The 25,587-nt window shown below is 45.6% G+C and overlaps 1 protein-coding gene across 1 annotated transcript in view; it reads right to left on the bottom strand.

Annotated features, from left to right (window-relative positions):
* Positions 1–25,587, bottom strand: part of Lrig1 (leucine rich repeats and immunoglobulin like domains 1) — a 102,473-nt gene that overhangs the window by 30,267 nt on the left and 46,619 nt on the right. Inside the window, 1 exon segment of the mRNA XM_038318403.1 lies at positions 25,132–25,206. Within this exon segment, the coding sequence (XP_038174331.1) occupies positions 25,132–25,206 (75 nt within the window).

The following is a 25,587-nucleotide window of genomic DNA, read 5'->3' as shown; positions in this document are numbered from 1 at the left end:
GTAATTTTGGCCCTTAGTTTTCTCATCTGAAAGATGAGGCCACAGTCTGCTCCCTGAAACCACACTAAAGCACCTGGAGTGCACAGCAGAGCTTAACTTCCTGCCATGACTTATTCGCACCTTTAATCCTATTTCTACAAAACCAAAACCTAACCAGCCAGCATTAGCAACAGCCAGCAATGGGGTGAGGGCTGGGCACTGATGTGGGCTAGGTTCTGCCTGGAGGGGTCACAGTGAAGTTCACTGGTGGTAGGTAGTGCTGGGACTAGCAGATCCCAGCCACACACTCCCGCTAGCTCTGAGTAAACAGGGGCAGCTCTCCAACCAATCAAAAGCCTTTTGGAACAAAACCCAAAAGAGCCTGGTGTTGCTTACCAAGTGGCATCTCCTTTAAACAAACACTTGACCAAATCGGTTCCAACAGGCATAAACAAGGACCTCTTTCCCAGAAGCTCTGGGACTCTCAGGCTCCTTGTTCTCTTCGCAAGTCTCCCAGGCCCTGAAGCTCAAAATGCATTTGCACAACTGTGCTGAGGCAGAGACAAACTTTACCTCTCCAGGCCCCTCCCTAAGCTACTTCCTGAGTTCTTCATTAATGTCTTTAATAAAGGCGGTCTCTTCAGTTTTCTGACTCCAAAAGGAAAATAGAAGCTTTATTATGTAAAGTATGGGAAGAAAAAGAACAAGAAATAAAAGACACAGCACTGGGCCTCATCCGGGAACTCTGAATATAGTACCAGGGAGCCAGAAAGAGGACCTGGGCAAAGAAAGGATGGCTCCACACAAAGAGTCTGGCACAAGCAAGCCCTGGGACACAGTCTAGCCTCTCTCCTCTCCCCCACACCTCCTCTCTGTCTCCACTGCCTTTGTCTTTTGTCTTACACGTTTTTCTTCTTTCTTGGCAGTATATTTATCCACTGAACCGCATTCTAGGCCCCCATTCTGGATAAATGCCACTGTGAAGAAGGCAAGACATTTTCACACAGTGGAAAAGTTCCCCACGGAGCAGAGAAGGCAGCCATGGAGACTGTGGGAGTGAGGCATGAGCTCTGGGAAAGACAGTCAGGAAGAAGATGCCAGGACAGGCCTGAGAGGAGGACTGAGGCAGAAAGAGCCAGTTGGGGAGATCAGGAGCTGGGTCAGACTTAAGAGCTGGCCTGTTGGGCTGAACGAAACCAGGGAAGCACTCAGTGGGCCAAATGAGAGAGGTTGCCCACCAGAAACAGGGACACAAGAATTAAAGAGGAACAGATAACACCCCAAGAGAAGCACTGGATGGTCAGCAAAGCCAGCCAGGTGCACAGTGCCACCTGCAGTCAGTTCCTAGCCCAGCAGCCTAACAAGCCAATTAGGTCATCAAGCTTGGGAACTTGGGTGAAGGCTCAGAATAGGCTCAACTTTCAGATCCTGTGAGTCCCACACCCACAGATTTAAGCAAATGCATTCACACACGATAGTCAGTAGGAAAAAAAAAATGAGACCTGTACTGCACATGTGCCAACTTTCTTTTCATCATCCCCAAAACCACAAAGACAGTGACTTACAAAGTACTTGCACTGTCTTGACTATTAAATGTAATTCAGAGATTACTTCAAGTAATGTACACAGGGCCATGCAAATACAGCGTTGTTTTACACACAGAACTGAAGCATTCAGTGTTTAGTTATCTATGAAGAACTGCTACAATTCGACAACAAACCATCATGATTAAAATATCAGCAAAGGGGGCTGGAGAGATGACGCAGATCTCTTCCAGAGAACCTGGGTTCGGTTCCCAGCACCCATGTCAGGTTGCTCACAGCAGCCTTTAACAGCAGCTCAGGGAAGATCTAATACCAACTTCTGGTCTCTACAGCCACCCTGAGACATGGAATACAGTCACACACCTACACATAAAAGAAAAATAATGTTTTTAATTAGCAGAGGACTTAAATAGACATTCTCCAAAGAAGATACACAAATGGCCAACAGGTGTTGGTAAGGGAAGCTAAGTCAGTCCCCACAGCAACGATCAAAGGAGCGCATGGACATGAGAGTGCAGAGAAATTACTGGCAGGCAGTGGGGGTGGGCGGTGCTTTAGAAAACACAACGGGCATCTGAAAATTAGCACAGGATCATCACCTTTTAACACCCCCCCCCCCCAGCAGATGGCTTCAGGAGGACATTTTTGCTCATAGAAGCGCTATTTAGAGTATTCCAGAGATGAAACAACCCAAATGTCCAGTGGCAGATGAACAGATATAAACCACAGCAACCTAAACTATTGTATCACCTCGTATGGGGCCACATACAACTGAACGTATGGAGGCTGCAAACGTTTGGTAATAGACTTATGGATGCACACAATGACAAAATAATAACTCAAAATTGAAAGTGTAATGACTCCATATTTCCGATGGCGCTTGCCCGTGGTGTGTCACATGTCTTCACTGCAGACTAGGTTCTGAACACACAATACCCGTGCTACACATGTTGATATGCCACGGAAGCACGACAGCTCACAAATGCCAGTTTTTACTGTGCTATTTGTAGACACACCAAAGAAATGCTTCAAATTAATGTATGACTTATTGTCAATAAATGTTTGTGTCCTGTCACTACTAAGCATGTATCAAATTAATGTATCTCTGAATTATATTCAAATGTTACATTTTGTAAAATTGTTGTTTCAGTTGCTGACTTCAATTTCATACACACAAAAAAAAACTGTTCAGTGAATTTTGGCTTAAATAAAGATAAAATTCTGAACAGTTTGTGCATGGACCTAAACATACTTCTACCATTTTGTACAACATATACAAAATGGCATTCCTAGCACTATTTGTGTGTATCCACACGTGTATGCACATGTGCATGAGTGGGAGAGGTACGCAAGCCTGTGCATGTGTGAAAACCTGAAGAGGGCACTGGATTGCTCAGAGTTGGAGCTACAGGTGTTCGCACAATGCCCAGCATTACATAGATACTAGGATCCAAGCTCTAACCCTAACCTAGGGACTGCAAGTTTGAGGCCAGCCTCAACTACACAGCAAGTTCTAGAGAGTTCTAGGTACCCTGGGCTACATGATGAGTCCCTGTTTCAAAAAGAGAGGGAAAGCAGGCAGGTACCAAAAAAATAAAATAATAAAATAAAATAAAGTACAAAGATGGTTGCAAAGACAGGGGTCTTTGAAAAAACAATGAAGACTGGTTGGTAATGGACATGGAGTTTTGTACTGCAAGATAGGAATGGCTCAAGATAGGTTGCACAATAACAAAAACTACTAAATTTTCTGTTTAATTTTTTAATATACATTTTATAACAATTTTAAAGCAAAACAAAATGATTCTTGGTTCACAAGACCCTGCTCAAAACAGATGAAGTCCTTCATTTCAAGGCCTAAGAGGTCAGAGCATCTGTCATGGGTCTACCTACTCCTCCACTTCATATGTTCTGCCCAGTCTGTCCTCACACTCGGCAGGCCACGGGCCCTTGTACTTCCTGCTCATATTGCCTGCAGTGCTGCATTCTCCAGAGGACAGTCCCTTATTCCTGTCTTTATTCCAGTGTCAACCCAGTCAGGCCTTTCCTGGCTACTCTTTCCAGAATCACACCCAGCACGCACTCCCATCACCTGCCCTGTCCTTCTCTAGGCTCTCACTGTTGTCTGGTAAACTGGGTGTTGCTTATCTAGTTCACATCTTCTTTCTCACCATGGCATGGGTGCTATGAATAAGACAGTCATCTACTCCTGACTGCCTCCAGACACTCGAAAGGTATAAGTTGCAGGAACCAGGTGCTCAATACAGGTCACCAAGAGTGAATGCAGCTACTTTCATAAGGTCTAAGGGTAAGCACACAAATGTGATTCACCAGCATTCTTGCAGCAAAAACTGTCCAAGCAAAGAGCTTCAGGCAGAATCAACAGGAACAGGAGGAAGTTTGCCATGCACAGATGTTGTGACAGCCCTGCCCAGTTGCAAACACCTATATCATGTCAAAGGCAGCCCAGCTGCTAAGAACTCACACTACATTTTCTCTGGGTTTTCATCTCTGCTGTCAACTACAGTCTGGGCCCCAAGCAACCTTTCCTAATCACCCACCCAATTTCAGAATGTGGATATGTGGATGTTGAAGCTCTGATCCTGCAGACTCTGCAACACTCCTTGAAGGACAATCCATGTGTATGAGATCTATATGATGATCCTGGCACCTCTACCCAAGAATGGGCACCCCTTGCTCTGAAACATGGCACAGCCCTACTGAAGATGTGTCATGAGTATTGTCACCCAAGTTCATAACCCAGTGGAGTCCCATTTGTAAAGTGGAATATGAAGTTCGTATACCCATGGGCTGATGTGACCTGACATGTACCAGCAGTTGCTTAATAAAAAGGGTCCATGTTTTATTAGTCATGTTTTGTCCTCAGAAGCAAGCTATGGATCTGGTTCACAGGAAATGCTTTGGGGGGAGAAAAAGTGAGTGAGAACAATGAATGGATGACTGGTTCCCTTCAATTTCTTTGCAACATCTCAATGCACACAGGCAAGCCCAGCTCTCCTCTCAGGAACAAGGACTGAGTCAGAGCTCTCAGCTCCACTTAGGAGCCAGGCCTGCTTCAGCTGCAGAATGCCATCCCCAGCCCCTGGACAACCAAGCTGTCTCAGGGAGCCAGACTTCAAAGCAAATTTAAGACTGAACACCAACCAACTGGGGTAGATCCCAGCAAGCTCATATCCTTGACCCTTGAGTGCCAAACACGCCCAAACCCATTTCTTCTGGTGGCTGACCCTCCCTTCTAGCTCTCCATCCTTAAGTCTAGAGGAAAATGGCCAGCATTCGGATCACACAGTAAAGCCATCCCACCTCCCCCTGAAAGCAGAGGGCCTGAAAGCCCATCTGCTGGCCCAACTCAGGACAGCACACTACTTCACAAAACTCCCTATTCTTTTATTTGCTTGTTTGCTTAAGACAGAGTCTCAGTAGCCCAGATCAGAAAACACTCCGTTCTTAATGAATATCCAAACAAATCATTTTACATCACTCATTAACCTGAGTGCTCACTTCCCTTGAAGGTCCACACTCATCTCCAAGTTCTTAACTGTAAATTGCTGCATGTCATATAGCCGGCCCTGGGCAAAAAAAAAAAAAGAAAAAAAGAAACCAAGCAGCAACCTAATCATGTAAATATGACTACCATTTCTTCTTAGATGGTTCAAAACAATGAACTCAGAGCTCTGTTGGAACTCAATTGATTGAGGTCACAGCTAAGATGCAAGAGGAGCTGGGAGGCAAGCCCAGAATTTGAGTCTTGGCTTCGCCAACTCAAGAAGTTCTCCCAGCAAATTCTATTTCCTTGATCAACTCTGATGGGTCTGTGGTAAACTAGCCTCCACCAGGCGGCCCAGCCTATGCCCCAACATCCCAGGGTTCTACAAGAATAGTATGCGGTACAGGACCTGTGGGACCAGGGCCTCAGCGAGCATGGCAGGATGGAAGCAAAGGTCCCCCAGTGGAGAGAAGAGTGGCTCCCCAGAGACCACCTTCTCACAGCTGCTGTCGGAGGACTACTCCACCTCCTCACGGGGTGGGTGAAGTGCAAAAGGACACTCTTTGGTTTTACAAAAAAGGAAGACCAGTGCAAGGCAGGCACAGCACTGGCCTAGGAATAATGTCAATGGCCTCATCAAAGGAACGCTCACAAGCCAGTCATTCTGCAGCCAGGAATTTTCGGGTAGCGGGTGGCAGCCTGGTCACACGGCACTCACTTCCAACTAGTGTCAGTTTACCTCTAGGGCTGCCCTCTGGGGTAAAGAAAACTTAATACAGCAGAAGTCTATTAAAGCAACACCTGTTAAAGGCTTCAAAAATAATATCAGTCTTCAAAGGAGGATAGGCATGATAAGCTCCCTCCACTTGGCTACATTTTCAGAGCTGATGTTAGACAGTAAAACAGACAGAGGCATGCAAAACCAACACTTAAAACTTTTTATCATGAGTGTTTTTCCACTACACCCTGAGAAAGCCTGGTTCACGAGGTCCCCTTAGTAGTGGAAAAGATCTTAAGAGTGAGTGGATCAAAGGACATGCTGAGTGGAAATTTCTGGTTCCTGAAATTATGCACCTATTGTCTATACCAGCAAACTTACTCTATAATAGGCCAGGTGGTGAATAACTTGTTTTGTGGACCATGTGGTCTTTGTCACAACTACTTAAATTCAGCTTCTGTAGTGATCAAGCAGCATAGTCAATACACAATTGGTGATGTGTAGTGATGAGCAGCGGGCCACATTCCCGCCGCCCTGCTCCAGGCTGCCTGGCTAAGTCGGTAGAGCATGAGACTCTTAATCTCAGGGTCGTGGGTTCAAGCCCCACGTCTGGGGAGAACAGAGGCATGGCAATTTACTCCCAGCATCCTGTTCTGTCTACTCCACCTATCTAAATCCTGCCCTATCAAAAAGCCAAGGCAGTTTCTTTATTAGCCAAGGAGAGTCCTCCATCATAGTGACTTACAGAAACAAGAGGCAGACCAGGACTGGCCACATGCTATTATTTGCCACCTTCTTGACAGCAGAGCAATCAGCTTTGGTTTCTAGGAGACTCGAATTCTAGGTCTGATGCAGTTTTCTAACTGTGTCAACCTGCTTCTCAACCTGGCTTAGCTACCTGCACAACTGGGCTAAACCTCCCTCTGCAGAGACACCCCTCCCTTTCTTCCTCTGCCCATGTCACTGCTACAACATCACTACTGCACTCTACTGCCTATATCTTTTCTAGCTCTTCAGAAAGGAAAATGAAATCTAAATTACCAAGCTTTGTATATTCCTCAGAGATGACCCGGGTTACACCTGGAGCAGTGGAAAGAGACAGGCCAATGAGGGTGCTGCAGAGAATACAGAGCCACCCTTGGGTCTCTCCTCTATAGCTCTCCCAGCTATCCTGAAGCAGAATGAAAACGGCCAAGTCACCAGTCCTCGCACCAATCATGGAATGACCTTTAGCTCTTCCCAGCCATTATGGTGTCAGACTGTGGGCTCTACCTAATACAAAATCTTCTATCATTTTAAATCACTGAAGTTAGCAAAGTCCAAATTACAGCTCTTGCCTGAATCTAGACCAGAACAGGAAAAAAACTGTAAGATACCTAGTATACCCCCCGACTCTCTCACCTCCAGCCTGCCATCCCCACAGCGATCCTGGCAGACAGGTAACCAAACCCTCCACTAGGGCAGCTCTGGGCTGCTCAGAAGCCTCTGCACACCATAGCAGTGCTCAGGAATTCTGAGACTGCAGGGCAGTACATAGCTCACGCTCACACCCAGCAGGCACTCAAAAGTCTCATCAGAAACAACGGAAGGCGCCCACCCATCCATAGGTGCCGTGGGAAACGACAGTATAGTTTCACACATCGTGCACATAACTAGCACAATGTGAGACAACTGGAGACCAGCACTGAGGGGTAAAACTTAGTGCAGCACGGAGCAGCTCTCATGCTACTGAGGGAGGTATTTGCATTCAAATGCCTCATAATGTAAGCCACACCAAGGCAAGGCATATAATGAGTTCAAACAGGGTGCCCTGGGCAGGTCCACATGATACTAAAAGCCTATTTATTTTATAAACATTTTTAACTATATAAAAGTCACACAGACTTTTTATGCATAAACTATACACGCAGAGTTCAGTGTATTTTTATAAAAGATACATATACAGCCACATGAGCATCACTCAGATCAAATACAGAAAACTGCCACCTTCCGATCTCTTAGCTGTTATTCTTCTCAAACCAAACCTATAATTTCTTCCAACCATAAAAGCCTATTTTAATGCTTTATATATCACAAAATTATTCCACATGAACTCTTCTATATCTGGCTACTTTCACTCACATTTTGAGATACACCCAGACTGTTCTTTTCTACTGAGAGGTGAGTGTGCATGCATGTCTTTGTGTGCTTCTGTGTGTGCACACACATCTTGCGTGTAACAGAGTCTGGGTGTGTAGCTCAGGTCAGCAGTACTCTCTCCTAAACCGTGAGTCTCCTTCCACCCTCCTAGATCATATGCACATGCCTCCATCCCAACTTCAGCACCACTACTTCTATTGAAGAATACACTGAAATTTGTTTTTCTCGTTCTATTTTTTAAGCAGCAAGGGGTATTTTCCAGGTTGGGACTATAGTGAAAATCGTAACTAGGAACACAGATAAATCTTCCAAACATGCTTGTTGATGTGTATCTGTGTGTTCTCTGGCAGGCACGCAAAGGCCAGTGCTGACATTACACATGTCATCAGGCATGTGCATCATCAGCTTCACACAGACACTAGTACCTTTCCTTTGGACTAAATTCACCCAAGGTTGAAATGAACCTGAGAAACAGTGTGTTCCAAGTGCTCATCTATGCTATTTCATTTAACCATTGTTCAAAAGTCACACACTGCCCACCTAACCCCCCCCCCCACACACACACTTTCACACCATCAGTAAAATGTATTACAAGGGCCAGGGATATGAGTCAGTGGATAAGGACACTTGCCTAACAACCTAAGCTCAACCCTGGGACTCAGATGGTGCAAGTGACTACTGAACACTGGCTCCTGAAAGATAATCAATATATTAAATGTAAAACATATTAAATATTAGGAATATAGCTCGGGGCCACAGAATATGGCCAAGTTCAATTTACTCATCTTGTCTGGCTATTAGATGAGGACCTAATGAGCACAAAATGATGATAACAAGTGTAAGGTATACACTGGCAAGAATAATGCCCATATGCAGCCTGAACCGAGGCCCAGGAGAGTCTTAAACCCAGTGAGCACAGAAGGTCTTTGAAGGTCAACCTAAAGAAAGTTCGACATGACAATCAGAAGTATTGTTTGCCCCCCCACCAGCCTGGTTTATAACCATCTTTCTAAACTGAAAACCAAAGCCATCTGTCCCATTGTACAAACTGACAACCCGCTTGAACACACTGGTGTCTTGTTAGAAACAGCCCAGCCCAGATGAGCTGGTGCACAGGAAGTGAGAGTCAGCGTAAGCAGGTCTCTTGCTCACTGCCTTTCTCCTTCCCCTGCTGCTAGTGAATCACCCGTTCCCTGGGGAATTTTGGCAGATTTCTCAGCCTGGCTGCAGATGACGTTCTGGATCTGTTTATCAGGTGGAGACTGGATAAAAACAAGAGCAGCCCAGTGGCAGGATAAACAGCCTCCGCCAGGGCAGGGTCAACTCTCCTAAGGCAGGATTGGGTTGTGTCAACCAATCTCCCAGCCGGCTCACTTCCGTCAGGATCACTGACCCCCTTGGGGGTCTTCAACAGACAGTGTTTCCATTAACTCTCTTCAAAAATAAAAAAAAAAAAAATCTGATGCCTTAAGCCCATGCGAATGCATGTCCCAAAGACCATGCTGCTGCAGCAGGTTCCACCCGGTTCTGCCTGCCATCGGCCTAGAAGTATTGATCCAGAAGTTCCCAGGTTGCAATGAAGAAACCCAGAGACGATCAAGTGGCAGCCGGCACTAAGTCTAGAGTGACCCCTCCAGGGGAGAACGGTTCATGAAGACAACAGTCCAAACTGTCATACTGTTGCTGCATTCCCATATAAAGAGCACAAATAAAACAGTAACAAAGAAAATGGTTCCTGAGGAAAATTGTGTGTTGCTGGGTGCAAAGGCCTTCCGAATACACACTTTGAACGAACATTCTGAGAAATTCTGAAAAAAAAAATTAAAAACACCAAGACAGCAAGCTTATCAGTAGCTTGTTAAGACGGGATTAGACAGGGAGGAGGGTTGGGACAGTTACACTAGAGCCTCAGAGTAGCCACTGTACATCTTCAAACCCAATAGAGAACCAATACCAAGAGAGAATACTAACAGGTCACACAGTTAGGGATGATGTTGGTTCATCAAGAATGAACAATGAACCCACAGGAAGACAAGGGAAGCAAACCTGGGGTGGGACGGGGGAGGGGGGGATACAGAATGCCTCTATTAAGTCCCCTGGAGTTATTTTGCCAGTCCTGAGGTAAAGCAGAGTATAGGGTTGTACATGGCTGGGCATTTTCACTTCTTTCTTTACTGTTATACCCTCAGTAGCTGGAAAAACGCGTTAGAACACAGAAGTTTCTCTACCAGAGTTTGTTTGAGCAAACAAGTGGAATTACAGCTCCAGCTCCTGACAATTACATAGACGAAAACAAGGGTAAAACCACCCAACCTAACATTTTTTTTAACAAAGAAAAAGGAATTAAAAGTAAAACAGAGTTTTAACTTTCTTTTCCAGGTAAGAACTGCAGGCGGTTTTAAGGAATAGTGGGGAGAGTGGGTTTGAGTCACTCACATCTTTCGGGTGCTCACTTAGCCCCAAACACTGAGATCCGTGCATGAGTCCACGCTAGCAAGGTAAACACTGCAGGTCAAGAGAGGCTGGCTAAGCGTCACCTCAGTGTCACCTTGAACAGTGTCTCTCCACTCCCTCCATAGAGTTCCTATCAGATCCACTGACTAGTGGGCTCTGAAAGCCACATCTGCCTTTATCCCTGAGGACACAGGCTGAGCCTCCCCCAAACTGGAAGGGATTTCTGAGGGCTGGACTTCCTTCCATCCCTGCAGAAATGGAAACTGTCCTGGTAACTTGGCAGGGTAACATGGTATCAAACTGGAGTCAGGAGACAGAAATCAAGGCCAAGATCAGTGACTTCCATCAGAATTTACATCTACATACAGACGTTAAGTGTTTATTGCTCCTGGTCAAGGCCACCATGGCCACCAGGTGCTCTCTCAGCTGTTATTGTCCTTTTTTCTGATGCTAGCCATCTGTACCTGCCTACCTCACAGACCCCAGCACACCCATGGGCTTCTCTGCACCCACTCTACAGACCTTAGCCCCAGACAAACAGCCAGGGCTACTACGAGTCTGGCCTGGCCCTTCCGACTTACAATAGATAAACAAGCCTAAAGTCAGTCTCGTACATACTAGAGGCCATGGTCTATGCCCTGTAGGAAAGAAAAACTCCTACACGGAACAATGAGGGACTACAGACTCTCCTAGCCTCCAGGGCCAGGGCATGCTGTCTCTGAACAACAAGCCAGACAAACAGCACTCATGTTTATGCCCAGTCCCTGCCCCTAGCAGTGTACTAAATGAAATTTTCTTCCTGTTGGAGGATGGAGAGGGGAGGGAGAGGACAGGAAAGGTGGCAGAAGTAGCATAGAGTAGCTAAAAACAAGGTGAGAAGGGGACCTACTGAGATCTGCTACCTCTGAGCAAGCCACTGTAAGGAGGAGTCTACCTCCAGGAAGGGCTCTGCCCCAGCAAGGGTTCCCATAAAAGAGACCACCCACAAATTCTGCTTTGTAAGGGGAACCCCAGAAAATCCAAAACCAATGGATTTTGTCACCAACTCTTGTGATCCTTCTTCCTGGTGACCTCACCATCCAGAATCCAACAGATGGAACTGGGATGAGAAACACATGGTAATCTCATTCCACATTCCCCTAGTGGAACACACCTCCTTCGTATGGCCACACTTTGTGTCATCCTTGTGTACCAAGTATACCAGGAGAATGTCTATCCAGTGTGGTGAGGCCAAAGGTAGGAAGCATGGGCTATCAATGTGCATGACTACTAGTTTTTTTTTTTACTTTTGAGATGGGTTTTTCTGTAGCTTTGGAGCCTGTCCTAGAACTAGCTCTTGTAGACAAGGTTTGTCCTCGAATTCACAGAGATCCACCTGCCTCTGCCCTCCAAGCGCTGAGATTAAATGCGTGTGCCACCACCACCCAGCCACATGACTACTATTCTAAAAGTCACAAAACAGAGCAAAGTAGGGCATAGCTCTCACCCAGAGCCTGACAGCAATCCAATCACACTTACTATCTTGCACAACATCAATGTGCTTGCCAATTAGGTTAAATAAGCTTATTTAAAAGCAAACAACAAAAACAAGTGAATTTAGGTATGAGCTGTGGGAATTAATCTTTTTTCAGTTTTTTTTTTTCTTAGATTTATTTATATAAGTGTTTTTCCTGAATATATTTTTGTACACATATGTTGTAGTGCCTGTGAAGGACAGAAGAGGGCATCAGAACTCCTGGGACGGGAGTTACAGTTTTAGGGGTCATGTGGGTGCTGGAAATTGAACCTTGGTCTTCTGGAAGGGCAGTCAGTGCCTGAACCATCCCTCCAGCCCTCATGGGACCCAATCTTTAACTGGAAATGCCTAGGGAGAGAATAGTATGGGGGCATGGGAATTACTGCTTTATTACCTGTGCACCAGAAACAGATTTGGGGGTATTAAGATCTGGAGTCTCCTAAAGGGCCCTGTTCCTAACAGTCTCACAGCATGTGAGCCTACTCCTAGGTGAGAGGTACTTATAAGGGTCATTATAGCTGGAACCTGGATTAAATTCACTGATGCTTGCCCACAGTCAGGCTTGCCTCCCCATTCTGCCTTTACACAGGAGCCCGGTATGTGAATCCCCACAGTCTCATGATATGGAATGGCCTCAGGATGTAGGTGGGTGGTAGTCAGACTCTTGGGAAAGAGATCATCACTGGACATGAGGGCCACCAAGTGATCAGAACCGTGGCTGGCCTGTCTATACAGATGTTGAGGTAGCAAATGAAGTTAGGATCACTGTATATTCCTCCCCACCTAGTCTCCTAATGGTGACCCACACACCTGCAAGAATCTTACCAAGCCCTTAGCCTACAAACCACAAACACATCCTAGGATCCCAGACCTCCTCTATATATACTGACCATGACCGCGGTGGTCAGCTTCCCATATCTGCACCAGACAAGGGGAGTGCCTCACGTTTCCTAGGCAGACAGAATGATAGGTGGCACAGAAGCATTTTCTAAGGGGACGCTTTCACCCTCTGCTCCCAACCATGCCAGGCTCAGGGGTTACACCCTGGCTGGGAGTCATCCAGCCAACTAGGGTGCAAGCCCAGGTGTTCTCACACTCCTGGCTATGCTGTCCTGTGAGCAGAAGAAGCACAGGAAGCCAAATCATACAGCAATAGCTGAGAGAACAGAGAGGCATTTGATGGAGCCAGGATGTCCCGGAAATGTCTTCAGAGGCCACCAAAGGGCCGCCTGTCTGCACCTGACACTGGAACATTCCCCAATCCACATGCCCGCTTCGAACAGTCCTACAGTTCCAGGCAGGGGAGGAAGCTATTTCAATTTTTGGCTGCAGCCTCTAAGACAAAGTCCTTTCCCTCTGGGGAGTTATACCATGATGTGCCTTTAAAATAGAACCAGGCCTGTTTCCCTGCCTCATCTGGGAAGACTTTTGATGTGATCATATGATTTAGACTATCTTCTTACCACGCAATTTCCCAAGCCTCTCAGCATACAAACTAAGAGCACTTGGAGAATCAAGAATGGGATTAAGAGCTGACCCTTAAATGGTATCCTCCTTATCCACCCCATAGATGACAAGATTTGCCACAGCATCAAAGCGGCACCATAGTCAGCACCACTGTTCCGCACCCCAAATCAACAGTCCCCCATCCAGTCTGTTCTACATTCCCACAAGAGCAAGCAATTGCTCTGTTTCTTCCCTGGAAACACATGCTTTTAAAGCATGTTATTGTGGACTTAAATACAAAAGGCAAGACTACAAAACATACAGGAAAAAAACAGAAGAAAAATCTTTCAGTTTAGGGCTGAATCCATAATCCATAAGGTAAGAGACTAGTGCACTGGACTTATACCCCAGGTTTAAGGTATTTATAATGTAAACAAGTTTGTTAAATGTCAGGTTAGTGAAAATATTTTCAAACCACACATCCAAAAAAAGGGGGGGGGGGAAAGGATGTAGAATATGTAAAAACTTTCCAGAACACAAATACCAAAAAGAAAATAAAATAACTTGTTTGAAGATCTGACAATAAGCAAGAAGTCTGACAACATTTTCAGCAACAAGACTCACAAGGAGCTGGGCAATGGGTCGCACACCTATGAGGAATGAGACCTCAAGCTAGCCTGGGCTGCCACAGCAAGATCCTGTACTTAAAAACAACAAAAATAATAAACCCATAGGTAGAAAATTTAACAAATAAAAAAAATTCACATCAATAATAGAAAAATACAAATTTAATCACAATGAAATAGATCTAATCTATATATCTAAGTATTTAACAGAATGGTCAAAGAACTAAAAAATGAAAATACACCACTAAATACTGATCAGAGAAAAACAACTGGGTTATTCATACATTGCTAGTGGAAATATAAAACAGCACAACCATTCTGAAAGAGTACAGCAGTTTTATTAAAAACAAAGCATGAAGTGCCATTCAAGTTGTCTGCTTAACGTTGAGGCATTGATCCCAGAAGATGCAAGATTCATATTCACACAAACACACACACACAAAAATCAATGGTTACAGCAGCTCTTATTCAGAACAATCAAGAACTGGGGAGAACTCCAGGAGCCCTCACTACGGTTGAAAGGTTAAGCAAAGTATGATATATCTACAAAATGGAATACAACCTGGTAATAAAAGAACTAAGTGCCAACCACAACTGCACCAACCTCCAAAGAATCACACCTCAGCACGATGACCAGTCCCAACAGTGTGCTGTAGAGTTTCATTTTCCATAATACTTTAAATGAAAAAAGGAAAAAGTATAAATTTGGGAGAACAGCAGTCCAGGTATGGAGCAGGAGGGACTTTAGTGGGATGGATGTGTTCTGTATCTTGCTGTATCGGTATCAATATCCTGGTTGTGACGTTTTACAAGATAGAGCCACTAAGGGAACTGAGGAAAGGTATTCAGGGAAGTTTTTGCTTCTCACAGCCACTTGTCAACTAACAATTACCCTCCAAAGCAAAAAGTAACAAAAACAAATGCCAGGCAGTCATAGCTGACAGAAGGCCTGGTGGAATAAGAGAGCTATACTCTACAGCTTCCCAAAAAGGAGCTAATACACCAGAAAGCCAAGAACAAAAACGCACACGCACATACATACACACGCGCACACACACACACACACACCCACACACACACACACACACACACCCTGTGAACTCCAATAGATTTTTCAAAAGATCATCCAGAAGGAATATCTGCAAATGAGATTAATTTTAGGGCAGACAGATGGACTATCTGACCACCAGGACACCTGATTTGGGGGTAAAGGAAACAAACACCCTTAGAGCACAGCAAGGCAGAGCCATGTCAGCCCAACCCTGCAGCTGCAGGCGACAATATGAGCAATCTAATTTACACTCCATCACAGAGTCATATGGGTATCAGAGTGACTTCCCTGCAGCCCTCCAAAGCACTGTATCTTTTTATTTCCCAAGGCTCGGTACCAACACAGCTGGGCGATGCTGGGACACAAGAGAGAACAGACCCTGGGGCTACAGTGTTGTGCCTCCCCACGCTCACTTTGAGCACCCAGTTAAGAAGTTGGGAAGAGAAAACCACAAATTGGGCACCTCTGCCTCTGCTGCTTTGGTTTGAAATGCATCCAGGAAGTGAGGAAATGGCATAAGAATCTTGCCCTAGAGTGATGTCTTCGAGGGCAGGTCCCCATTATGGGCAACTCTGCTGGCAATACCACAAAGGAGGCTGGGGCTCTGCAGAGGCCTGGCAACAAGAGCACTTCCTAAGTCTCCCTCTTAGGAGGTAGCTGGCCATAACCCTTCAGAACAACCAGCTACCTGAGAGCATGGGAAGGATCAGTCTGAACTGCAGGCACGGGAAGCATTTCTGTGAATGCTCCAGATGAGCTCACCTGAGGACAAGGAGGTGCCTGTAAAGCAATACACGCAGGGATAAGCTGGACACCACCTGGGCAGAAGCATCTTGCCCCTCACTGTATGTCAGCTCTGGACCTGACAAAACTCCCTAGGCTCCCAGACCACATCCTTCCAGTGGGCAGCCAGCTTTAGAGGTGGAGAAAAGAGAGATCAGGACCCATCTGTCACTCTCTGACCTCAGTGAAGACTCTTGCAGTCTGCACCTTCAGCATCTCAGACTACGGAACTGCACCTCGGAGGGTACACAAGACATACACCAAATCTGCACTCACTGTTTTATATCTTAAAAGGTGCAAGGATAAGATAACATCTGAACATTTTTAATTACGAAAATGTCCATTTCATAGCCTGTCAACATAATGATTAACTAGCCTATCTTTAAAACCGTGACCCTTTGCACAAATGGGTTGAATCTGTATTCCCTATATACTGCCCAACAATGGCAGGCCTTATGAAAGAAAGGCCTGGAATAAACACAAACACATTTCTTCCACTTGGGCTAGAACGGCTGAAAATGGCTCCCAGGTGTGAGCAGACACAATAGGAAAACTGCCTTCTTTGCAAGGTCATCCTGCAGGTCAAAGTCAAGCCAGCCATTTTCGGATTAGGTACGTGTGCACAAGAGGCTTCCCCAAGTGCTAACTGGATTACAGAAGCCACCTGCAGGAAGTGGGTAGGGGAGGAGGGGAGAAGGAAATGGCCCGGTGGGAATGAGTCTGTTGATGTGGGCAGGAGCCGGCCCCTTTCACACTGGAGTTGTGCGACCAGCGCAGCTCTGCTTCCAAACTACATTCATGGAGCCCAGGAGGGTGCCTCAGAGCCCACTCCTGGAAGGCGTGGCTCCTCCCCTCAAGTTTTCCCTGGTTCTCAAGCATCAGGAGCAGCCTGTATTCCCACTGATCCTGTACTATATTGAGAGAGGAAGGGAGAAAGGGAGAAGGGGCGGGGGGTGGGGGAGGGGAGCACCACCCAAACATCTCACAAAAGCCAACACTCAGCAGTATAACTTCAGCTGCTGCGTTCCCAGAAGGCAGGAACCTCCATGACCAAGCTGGTATTCCGCAAGTGCTCCCCTGCCTGGGCTCCCCCAGCTCTGCAGCTGCTGTTCCTTCACTTTCTCAGCAAATAACTTGCAGATGTACCTCTCATCTCCCTGGCTTACCACCCCCACTCTCAAAGACTGAGGAGAGGAGGAAAAGAAGCAGTAATGACTGTGTGTGATTTGGCAGGCTCTCTAGGAGGCCACATCGGCTTCTTTCCCAGAGAAAGGCTCACTTCAACTGGGGGCAAAAGGACATCTGTGCTGCAGAGTCCCCGGGAAGTTGCCGGGACACAGGACTGCTCTCAAAAGTGGGAATTTTCTATTTTAAGGCTCAGTGGTGGCACCCAGCATCTGATGAGGCTGCAGTGCTGAGACCACAGGTCCTTTTCAGCCTTTCAGCAGAAACTTGCTAGTTTGCCTAACAGCCTGTTTGATGACAAAGAAAAAAGATGGAATGGCAGATTGGCCCCCAAATGGAGCTAGCCATGTCTGCTGGTCTGCTAGGATGGGTGAATGCCCAAGGGTCTCACTGTGCTGCTGGCGGAACAGTGTTAAATTACACCCACTTCATGGAGGAGGAAAAATGAAGTCTAATATTAGAGATGTGGATCAGAGTCCACAGGGTACCCACTGAGATTTCCAAATTCCTGACTCCTAGAATAAAGACAGGGATAGGGGCAGTGTATTAAGGAAGAGAAAGGCATTCCTGAGAATGGGAACGGGCTAGACAGCTGGAACAAAACTGGGACTTTTGCCAAAGCCCTAAGCCTGGTGACCCTCTGCAGGCCATTTCCATCACCCCTACCTTCTCCTGAAGATTCTGTAGGTGGAGAAGGGATTTCAGTCTCTCTGCCATCTGGCTTGTTCTCTTGCTTTAATCTCTTCTGCCTACTTCTCTGTGCCACATTCTTACTGCCACAACCTTGGGTAAAATGTCGCTTTATCTGAGAGCCTTTCCTGCCATGCATGAAGAAGGGACCGCAGACAGTGCTCAGCCCTTGTATGATGATTATCTGTCCCTCTTCCTCTACAGCTAGATGGAGCTTGTTAGGAGAAGATGGCCTAGACCACCTGTTACTGAGCTTCTCTTCTGGTGGAGCCCTCCTAGGAGCGGCACAGCAGGCCTGGCAGCCATAATGCACAACTCCAGAGTCCGTGGCAAACCAGCCTGTGCCCTACTACTTTGCTTTTATTGTAAAATCTGAAATTGCGAGGAGAAAGATCGAATCCATGACTGACTAATTAAAGCAAGCTTTGTGTGAGAGGTGCACCTGGAACCGGCTAGCTGGCTCTCTGGATCTTAAGAGAGCAGCCCCAGATGTGAGGAAGACTTTTTTTATAGCTTGGGGCAGAGGCTTTCCAAATGGTGGATTTGGTGGGCAAATAGATAGGGTCACAAGCATAACAAGTTAGCAATAACCTCCTGAAACAAGGACATGACTGCCAGGTGGTCATAACAACAGGTAGTCCTACCCAGGTAGCCATAACAATCCTTTTGAAACAAAGTTAGGGCTGTAACATGGTTATTAACTTTTTGAAACAAAGATACATTTACCATTCCTGGAACAGGCAATACAGACTATTTGTAGTTAAGGTTATAGATGGGGTATAGCCCAATTCTTAAGAAACTGAGGTTTAATCATAAACAGGAATGAATCTAGTTTGTCTTTACTATAAGTTGGCCTTTACGTCTAAGACAGGGGCAGGCTGGTTCTTCATTATCTCTTATGCTTGCTGGCCATCAGGACTACAGCCTCCCCAGGGCAGAAGGCTGGAAAGTGAGAAGAAATGGAAGGGTTATGCACAATGCAACGCTAGGAAAAGACAAGAGAGGGACCCATTAGAACAAGGAGAGAAGTGCACACCTCCCTGACATCCCTTTTAACTGTCACATGAAACAAAGAAGTGCTCTTCAAGACTTATGTAAGGACAAGGACAGCAGTAAGGTCAGAGGTATTAAAACTGACTCCTGCCCTGGGAGACAAGCTTCAACAGCCACCAGTGTGCTAATGTTCAGGTGGTGATATGGCTCCTGCCAGATTAGGCTGCATAACAGCTGCATAACAGCGTTCCTTGTCTCCTTCCCTCCCTAGTAACTTGGAAAGTCAGCTGGAGAGTCCCAAGTAGGTCACCAATAAACAACAAACTGTTAAGAACCATGGGACTCGAGCATGCTTAGTGTATCCAAGGTACTTATGCTTTTTGTCTCCTGCCACTCAACTCTGAGTAGTGACTTCTTGGAGCCCAATATTCCTGGCAGGTGCCTGTCACCACACTGGTGACATAAGGAAATGTCTGGCTGATTCTCTTCCAAAGTTTAATGGGCTTGGAAAGGATACCTGAGACCTGGGGCTTCTCTCCCACATCTCATATAAACCTAGGCAGTGACCCTGCATAGTAGTACAACAGCATCTGGGAAGGCATAAGCTAATTCCCTTGTCCCATACAGAACTGATGAATCAGAACAGCATGGCCAGCTTTCAATACCCTTGGTTGTCTTTCTTCTCGTGATGGCTGGCAGATGGTACACCAACAAGAAGATCAGCTACAGCCACCTCAACTGTGCATAACCCCTACAACGCCCAGTTTCTACAACAGTAAAAATGAGTCCACCACCTGACAGTAACCCCAAGCTTTTAAATATGATCATTATTTCATCCTTCCTGCGATAAACACCAAGTGCTAACTAAGTTTTCTTTTTTGTTTTTACATGAACTCTTTATTATGTCTTCTAATACTGCCCTTTCAGGGGATGCACTCACAGGAAGTTTGAAAGACAGCTGAGGAAAAACAAAGACAAAAGCCTCACCTACTCTTGCATCTCAGGTGAGGAGTAAACACTCCTGCCACAATAAACACACACTACTTCAAGAATATTAGCAACTGTTGCTCAAATTCTAATTAGTGTTAAAAATAAAAACCCAGAGTCAGATTATCAGGGTAAATGCTGAAAGATCAGAGAAGCAGAGCAGTCAACCACTGGTTCTTACCTCTATGAAATCCTCAGACCAAATGGGGATTCCTGTCTCTAAAAGTCCTCAGACTGAATGCCTTAAGATCCTGTCTCCTCCTACCTTATATTCCTCTCTAGGCCCAGCCCATCCATATCCCTTCCTGTCTCCACCTTCCTAGTGTTGGGATTAAAGGTCTGTGATTCCCAAGTACTGGCTGAAGGTGTAAGACACCACCGTCTGGCTGTTTCTCTTGAGAGATCCATCTGCCTCTGCCTCCCAAGTGCCGGCTGGGATTAAAGGTGTATGCCATCACTGCCTGGCCTCTATGGCTAACTAGTGGCTCTCTGCACACTCTGGTCTTCAGGCAAACAAAATATATCCATAAGCAAGAGAGTTCTACATCCAGCAAAGTTACACCTGTGACCTTGAACTACTGTCCCTAAAAATATAATACACAGCAAATAAATAAAGAAAAAAGGATATTAGCAACCAATTAAGGCTCAGTATACATTTGCCTGTGCTTCAAACCAATTTCTGAGGGACTTTGCTCAGGTCCTGAAATCATAAATAATTTCCAAAGCTGAGTGAACTCCCTGTATCCCTGGCTTCCAGGGACATGCTCATGGAAGATCAGTAAGAAGGATGTCTGCAGACCACAGCTCTCTCCCCTTTAAGAACTGCTTTTCAATTACACTTCCACTGTTAACTGATTTCTGCACTGGCTGCTCTTCCAAAGGATATGGATTTGATTCCACATGGCAGCTCACAACCACCTGTAACTCCAGCTCCAAGTGAGATACCGCCATCTTCTGACCTCTGTGGGCACTGCCATGCACACAGTGTGGAGATATAACAACCATACACGCGAACTGAAATAATTAAAATCTGTAAGAGAAGTACTTCTAAGCAACAACAGAAAATTTTAAATAGCAGTATCACAAAGTCACAAACAACTGTAATTGTGTAACTCAGGTGTCCTGCCTATCAAGGACACAGGTTGAGAAGAGCAAAGAGCAGGGCATGGTGGCAAATAAGGCCTGAAATGTCCCACACCTGGAGGGGTAAGGCAGCCCCTACAAGAGTCACATGGGAAGTATCCTGCAGCTGCTGCAGGACACAAAGTAGCCCACGTCCCTGCAGCAACCTGGTCTGAGAGAGGAACCACTTCCACTTCAGTGGTCTATGGCAATGCTGGAGGAAAAGCACAAACTCTTCCTCAACAGGAATGACGTTGATTTCTCAAACAAAATAACTATTGCCATGAGAATGAAAAGTTGGGTTTCTCATACTTCCAAAATTTTTTCTTAAATCTCAAATATAAAAATCTGCTGGCAGATTCAGTTCCTTTTGATAAAGTCTGTTTCATTTTTTAAGATCTATTTTTATGAAATGAGCTCCCTCACTCCACCCCAATCCTATTAAAAGCTTTCCTTGGGTTTTCATGCTTTTTGTTATCATTAAGGACAAATAACTTCAGCATTATCCTTAACACCAATGCAAATAAACCTGTTCTTTGACAAATACTTTAATTGAATCAGATCCCTTCAATCAGAAAGCATTAACCAATTGAAACTGTGCTGGATGATCCCAGTCCCCAAACTCTCAAACTCTTTTTCTGATAGTAAAGGCACAAAACTGGACCTTTCCCATGAGGCCTCCCAAGGTTGACACCTAGACAGAAGGAAATTATGATCTGAAAACCCAGTCCTGAGTAACAAAAGACACAAGGAGCACACCCTAAGGCTGGCATCCAGAATGGCAGCTATCAATGCTGAAAACCACAAACCTACTTCTTAAGGTCTCAAGTACCAATAGTAGTTCAAGCAGAGGGGAAATGTGCTTTCTGTTATACTGCCCTCTTCTCAGGTTCTAGGTCACAGAAGGAAAGTGAAAAGCTGAGGGGATCCTTTTCCCATGTTTCAAGTCCCACATTTAACAAGTAAAGAAGGGCTGGAGAAATGGATCAGTGGTTAAGAGCACTGACTGCTCTTCCAGAGGACTCAGGTTCATTTCCCAGCACCCTCATAAACCTACTCAATAATGCACAGCCAACTGAATAAATGGGTTAATTTAAGTTAAAAAAAAAAAGTAAGGAAAAAAGGGGGGGACGTCCCAGGCCACACCTGCACCAGTGATAATGACACACACACACACACACACAAATATTTTAATGGAGCTGGGGGTATACCTGGACAGGCATGTGCCTAGCATATCTAAGGTCCTGAGCTTAATCCCCAGTACTACAAAATGATGTAGCTTAAACAAAGAATTGCAAGGTAAAGATTAGAAGCGTCCATGCCCTGCCATATCTTCATGCACAGCATCTGGGACAAGCTCTAGACAGAAGAGAAGGAGTGGCCAAAGAGGCACGCACTAAGTGGTGTAGGAAGTTCTTTTGTTTGTGTGTTGCTTTTATTGGTTGAATAAAGAGACTGCCTTGGTCTTTTGATAGGGCAGCCCTTAGGTGGGTGGAGTAGACAGAACAGAATGCTGGGAAGAAGGGAAGTGTGGCAGATGCCATCATTCTCCTGCCTGAGACAGACGCTGATTAGAATCCTTCTCGGTAAGCCACGACCTCATAGTGATATACAGATTATTAGATATGGGTTAAACTAATACGGAAGAGTTAGCCAATAAGAGGCTAAAAATAATGGGCCATGCAGTAATTTAATTAATACAATTTCTGTGTGATTATTTCGGGTTGAAAGCTAGCCGGGCGGGACGGAACAAGGGGCCCCACTCCCTTCAACAACTAAGTACTTACAGAACACTGCCACCTCTTAGTTCTGCGGTCCTGAGACACAGCGCAGGTTAAGAAAGCATTGTTCCAAGTCTGAATGATTTGCAGTGGCTTCCCTGCCTGTTCCCATCAGGAGGGGACATGGGCCTTCTGCTCATCTGCTGGGAGCAAAACGGTCTATAACCAGGCTCCCTAGACTGCCAACTGAACCTTTTGGTTTTTTTGTAAGGCACCCGAAATACAGTTTCAAAACAAAATAAGATAAAGATCCTTCAACTTCTACTTTCGGAGAAATTACTGCCCAAGTCAGAGGGGATGAGAATAGACCAATGAGGTGGCTGCCAACATGAATCTGCATTTCCCAAACTGAATCACAACAGAAAGGGAGGCTTTTTTTTCTTTTATATATTTCAACATAGTCTAATGGAAGAAGGGGAATAGGGCCAAACAGCCCCACTGCTCCCTGGCACTGGTGCCAAAGAACAGAAACGGAGTTTTAGTTAGTAGAGCAAGGGAAAGTTCAAAGAGCCACAGGTCCAGGCACTAAGTCAGGGGCCCTCCTGCCACGGCTCAGAATCACCTGTAAGGACATTTTTGTCCAGCCTCGGTCCTACCACTGTCTTACAACTAAGAAGAGTTTTGGGGAGCTACTCCTCCCTGGCTTCTTCAAGTAAGGAGCAAGCGGAATGAAACCAGCACTTGTACTCGAATGAGTGGGCAAGTGGCCTTGTTGAATGGGGGCTGTGATGGGTGTGGCCCGATGCTCTGCCTCTAGCATGTCTGGAGCTGACAGGAACTGCTAGTCTGCTATCTGGGCTTCCAGAAGCCACAAGTTAAATCCTCAAGTGCTGTGCTTCATGGGCACACAAGGGATTATCACATCCCTAATTAGCTTCACATAAGGCTAACTGACCTAATTTACCAGCAACTTAAACAACTCTCCAGATGCCGTGCACAAAGGCCAAGTAGATACAAAAGAAAACCAGGCTTTGCTAGCTAAAAGGGTTACAGCTTTCCCACAAGCACCTCACAGAACAAGGGCTGGTCCACAAATCCTATGTCCTAAAAGTGAGAGCTCACCAAGGTCCACCAGCCAGAAGCAGTGGCCAGGTATATGTCGCATGGGGGTAACAAACGCTTTACATGTGTTCTATTCCCATTAGTCTGACCTGCCCATGGGGAATGTATAAAGGAGAAGAAAACACATTTTGTAAATGAGGGAAAAGAGTTCTAAGAGCATAAGTCATTTTTCCAGGAACAGACAGTGAGTCACAATTCTGCTCCACAGGTTCTCCCTGCAAGCTACCAGGCCTCATAAAGGGTTAAGTTCCAGGGCAAAGTGCACAGGACACAGTACCCGTGCCAGAATCAGATCTGCAAAGCTACTCCAGCAGCAATCTTATTAACTTCCTGCTAAGTCCCTCTCTCAGTCTGCTTAGCCTGTGCTGAGAAAACGATGTATACAGGTGAGACAATGAATCCTAAAGCCAACAAATTAAAGGTGTGCAGGGAGTAAGTGGAGATGGGAAATCCAGTACAACAAGGTATTCTTCTGGGGAAACTGCCAATGAAACCTGGTAGCCATCATTCCTGTACGCAGGGCACATGTGGAAAGACCGCTGTGTGAGCTTAAACCAGTGGCACTTCACCTGATGCCACAGGAATGGGGTGGAGCCAAGTGCATAATAATCCCCAGATAAGGCTAGGAGCAGCTTAAATGATAACACCCTCAAAGCACCCTCCTCTTCCTTTTTGGTTAGGCCCCTGTATGCCTTTTCTTGTCTTCAATATTTTGTCTACAGTAACACACAGCACTATGATTTGAGTCTGAATGTCCCCCACAAATTCAGGTTTTGCACGTTTATTCCCTGGCTGATGGTACTGATTGGGAGGTTGCAAAACTCTTAGAAGCAAGGGCCACGCAGCAGAAGTGTACCAATAGGAGCAAGCTGTTGGAGGTTACCAGGACCCTGGTTCTAGGCCCCTGCTTTCTGGTATACCAACATGTGGACAGCCATTGCCACAATCTCCTACTGCAACAGACTGATCCACTGGCCCACCTGCATCCGCTATGAAGGGTCAAAACCCCGAAACCTTGAATCAAAATCACTCTTTCTTTGTACAAGCTGTTCCCATCAGGTGCTCTGTCACAGAGATGTACAGCAACTTCCACACACAGGTCTTGTCCCAGCTAACACTTGGGGCTGACAGTTAACTCCTGACGTTAGGATGACGCCAGGGCTCTGTGGTAGTTTTTACTCTCTTAGGGCCATAAAAGTAAACTGACATAGTTCACTCTTCTAATACAGTTTATTAACCAAAGCTGGAACTTAACTACTAAAAGCAAGAGAGTCTGGTCCTGTGTACCTCTAGCAGGTGTGGGGTGTGCGGGGGGAAGGAGCACAGGGACCAATTTTCCCCAAGTTAGAAATGAAGCAACAATTCAACTTAACACCATAAACTTCCCAACAGCGAAACAAGTGCATTGCTATGATCATTATCAGGCAACACTAAGAAAGACCCTTGTTTACCAGGAAACACACGGACACACAAGCTCTTGCTAGCAAGTGTCAGCAATCACCACAGCCCCACCGCGCAGCCCAGGGTCTCCAGGTGGCACCACTTACAGAAAGAGAGAGACAACGTGTGCGGAGGCAGCGCCCAGGGATGGTATGGCTGTCAGCTCATTGTTGTTGAGGTACCTGTAAGAACAAGAAGTAATTCGTCACTTGGAGCATTTAAATTAGTTAGAAATCACATACAAGAAAAATACCAAATCAGTGCTGTAGTTAACCATAGTAAGGCTACAATGAGATGTGAGGTAAAAGATAAGGGGATTTAGAATGCATTTTTTTAAAGGGAGATAGTCACATTCCTTTAAAAAAAAAAAAAAGCCCAACCACTTATCACATCCCATGGTAAGAAATAAACATCAAGAGGACATGCTCTGGCTTCCCATCAAGCTCAGAAATAGACTAACAGAGAATAGTAAAAACAGGGCCTGGTGTGGGTTCTAGACCAAATGTGTTCCCATGACCATCCACAGACATGATCTGGATGAACTAAAGGATTTGGGGGATAGG

The sequence above is a fragment of the Arvicola amphibius genome, chromosome 2 (assembly GCF_903992535.2).
Source record: "Arvicola amphibius chromosome 2, mArvAmp1.2, whole genome shotgun sequence".
NCBI classification, from domain to species: Eukaryota; Metazoa; Chordata; class Mammalia; order Rodentia; family Cricetidae; genus Arvicola; species Arvicola amphibius.
The sequence above is the reverse complement of the archived record's forward strand: the minus strand, read 5'-3'. Positions and strand labels throughout refer to the sequence as shown.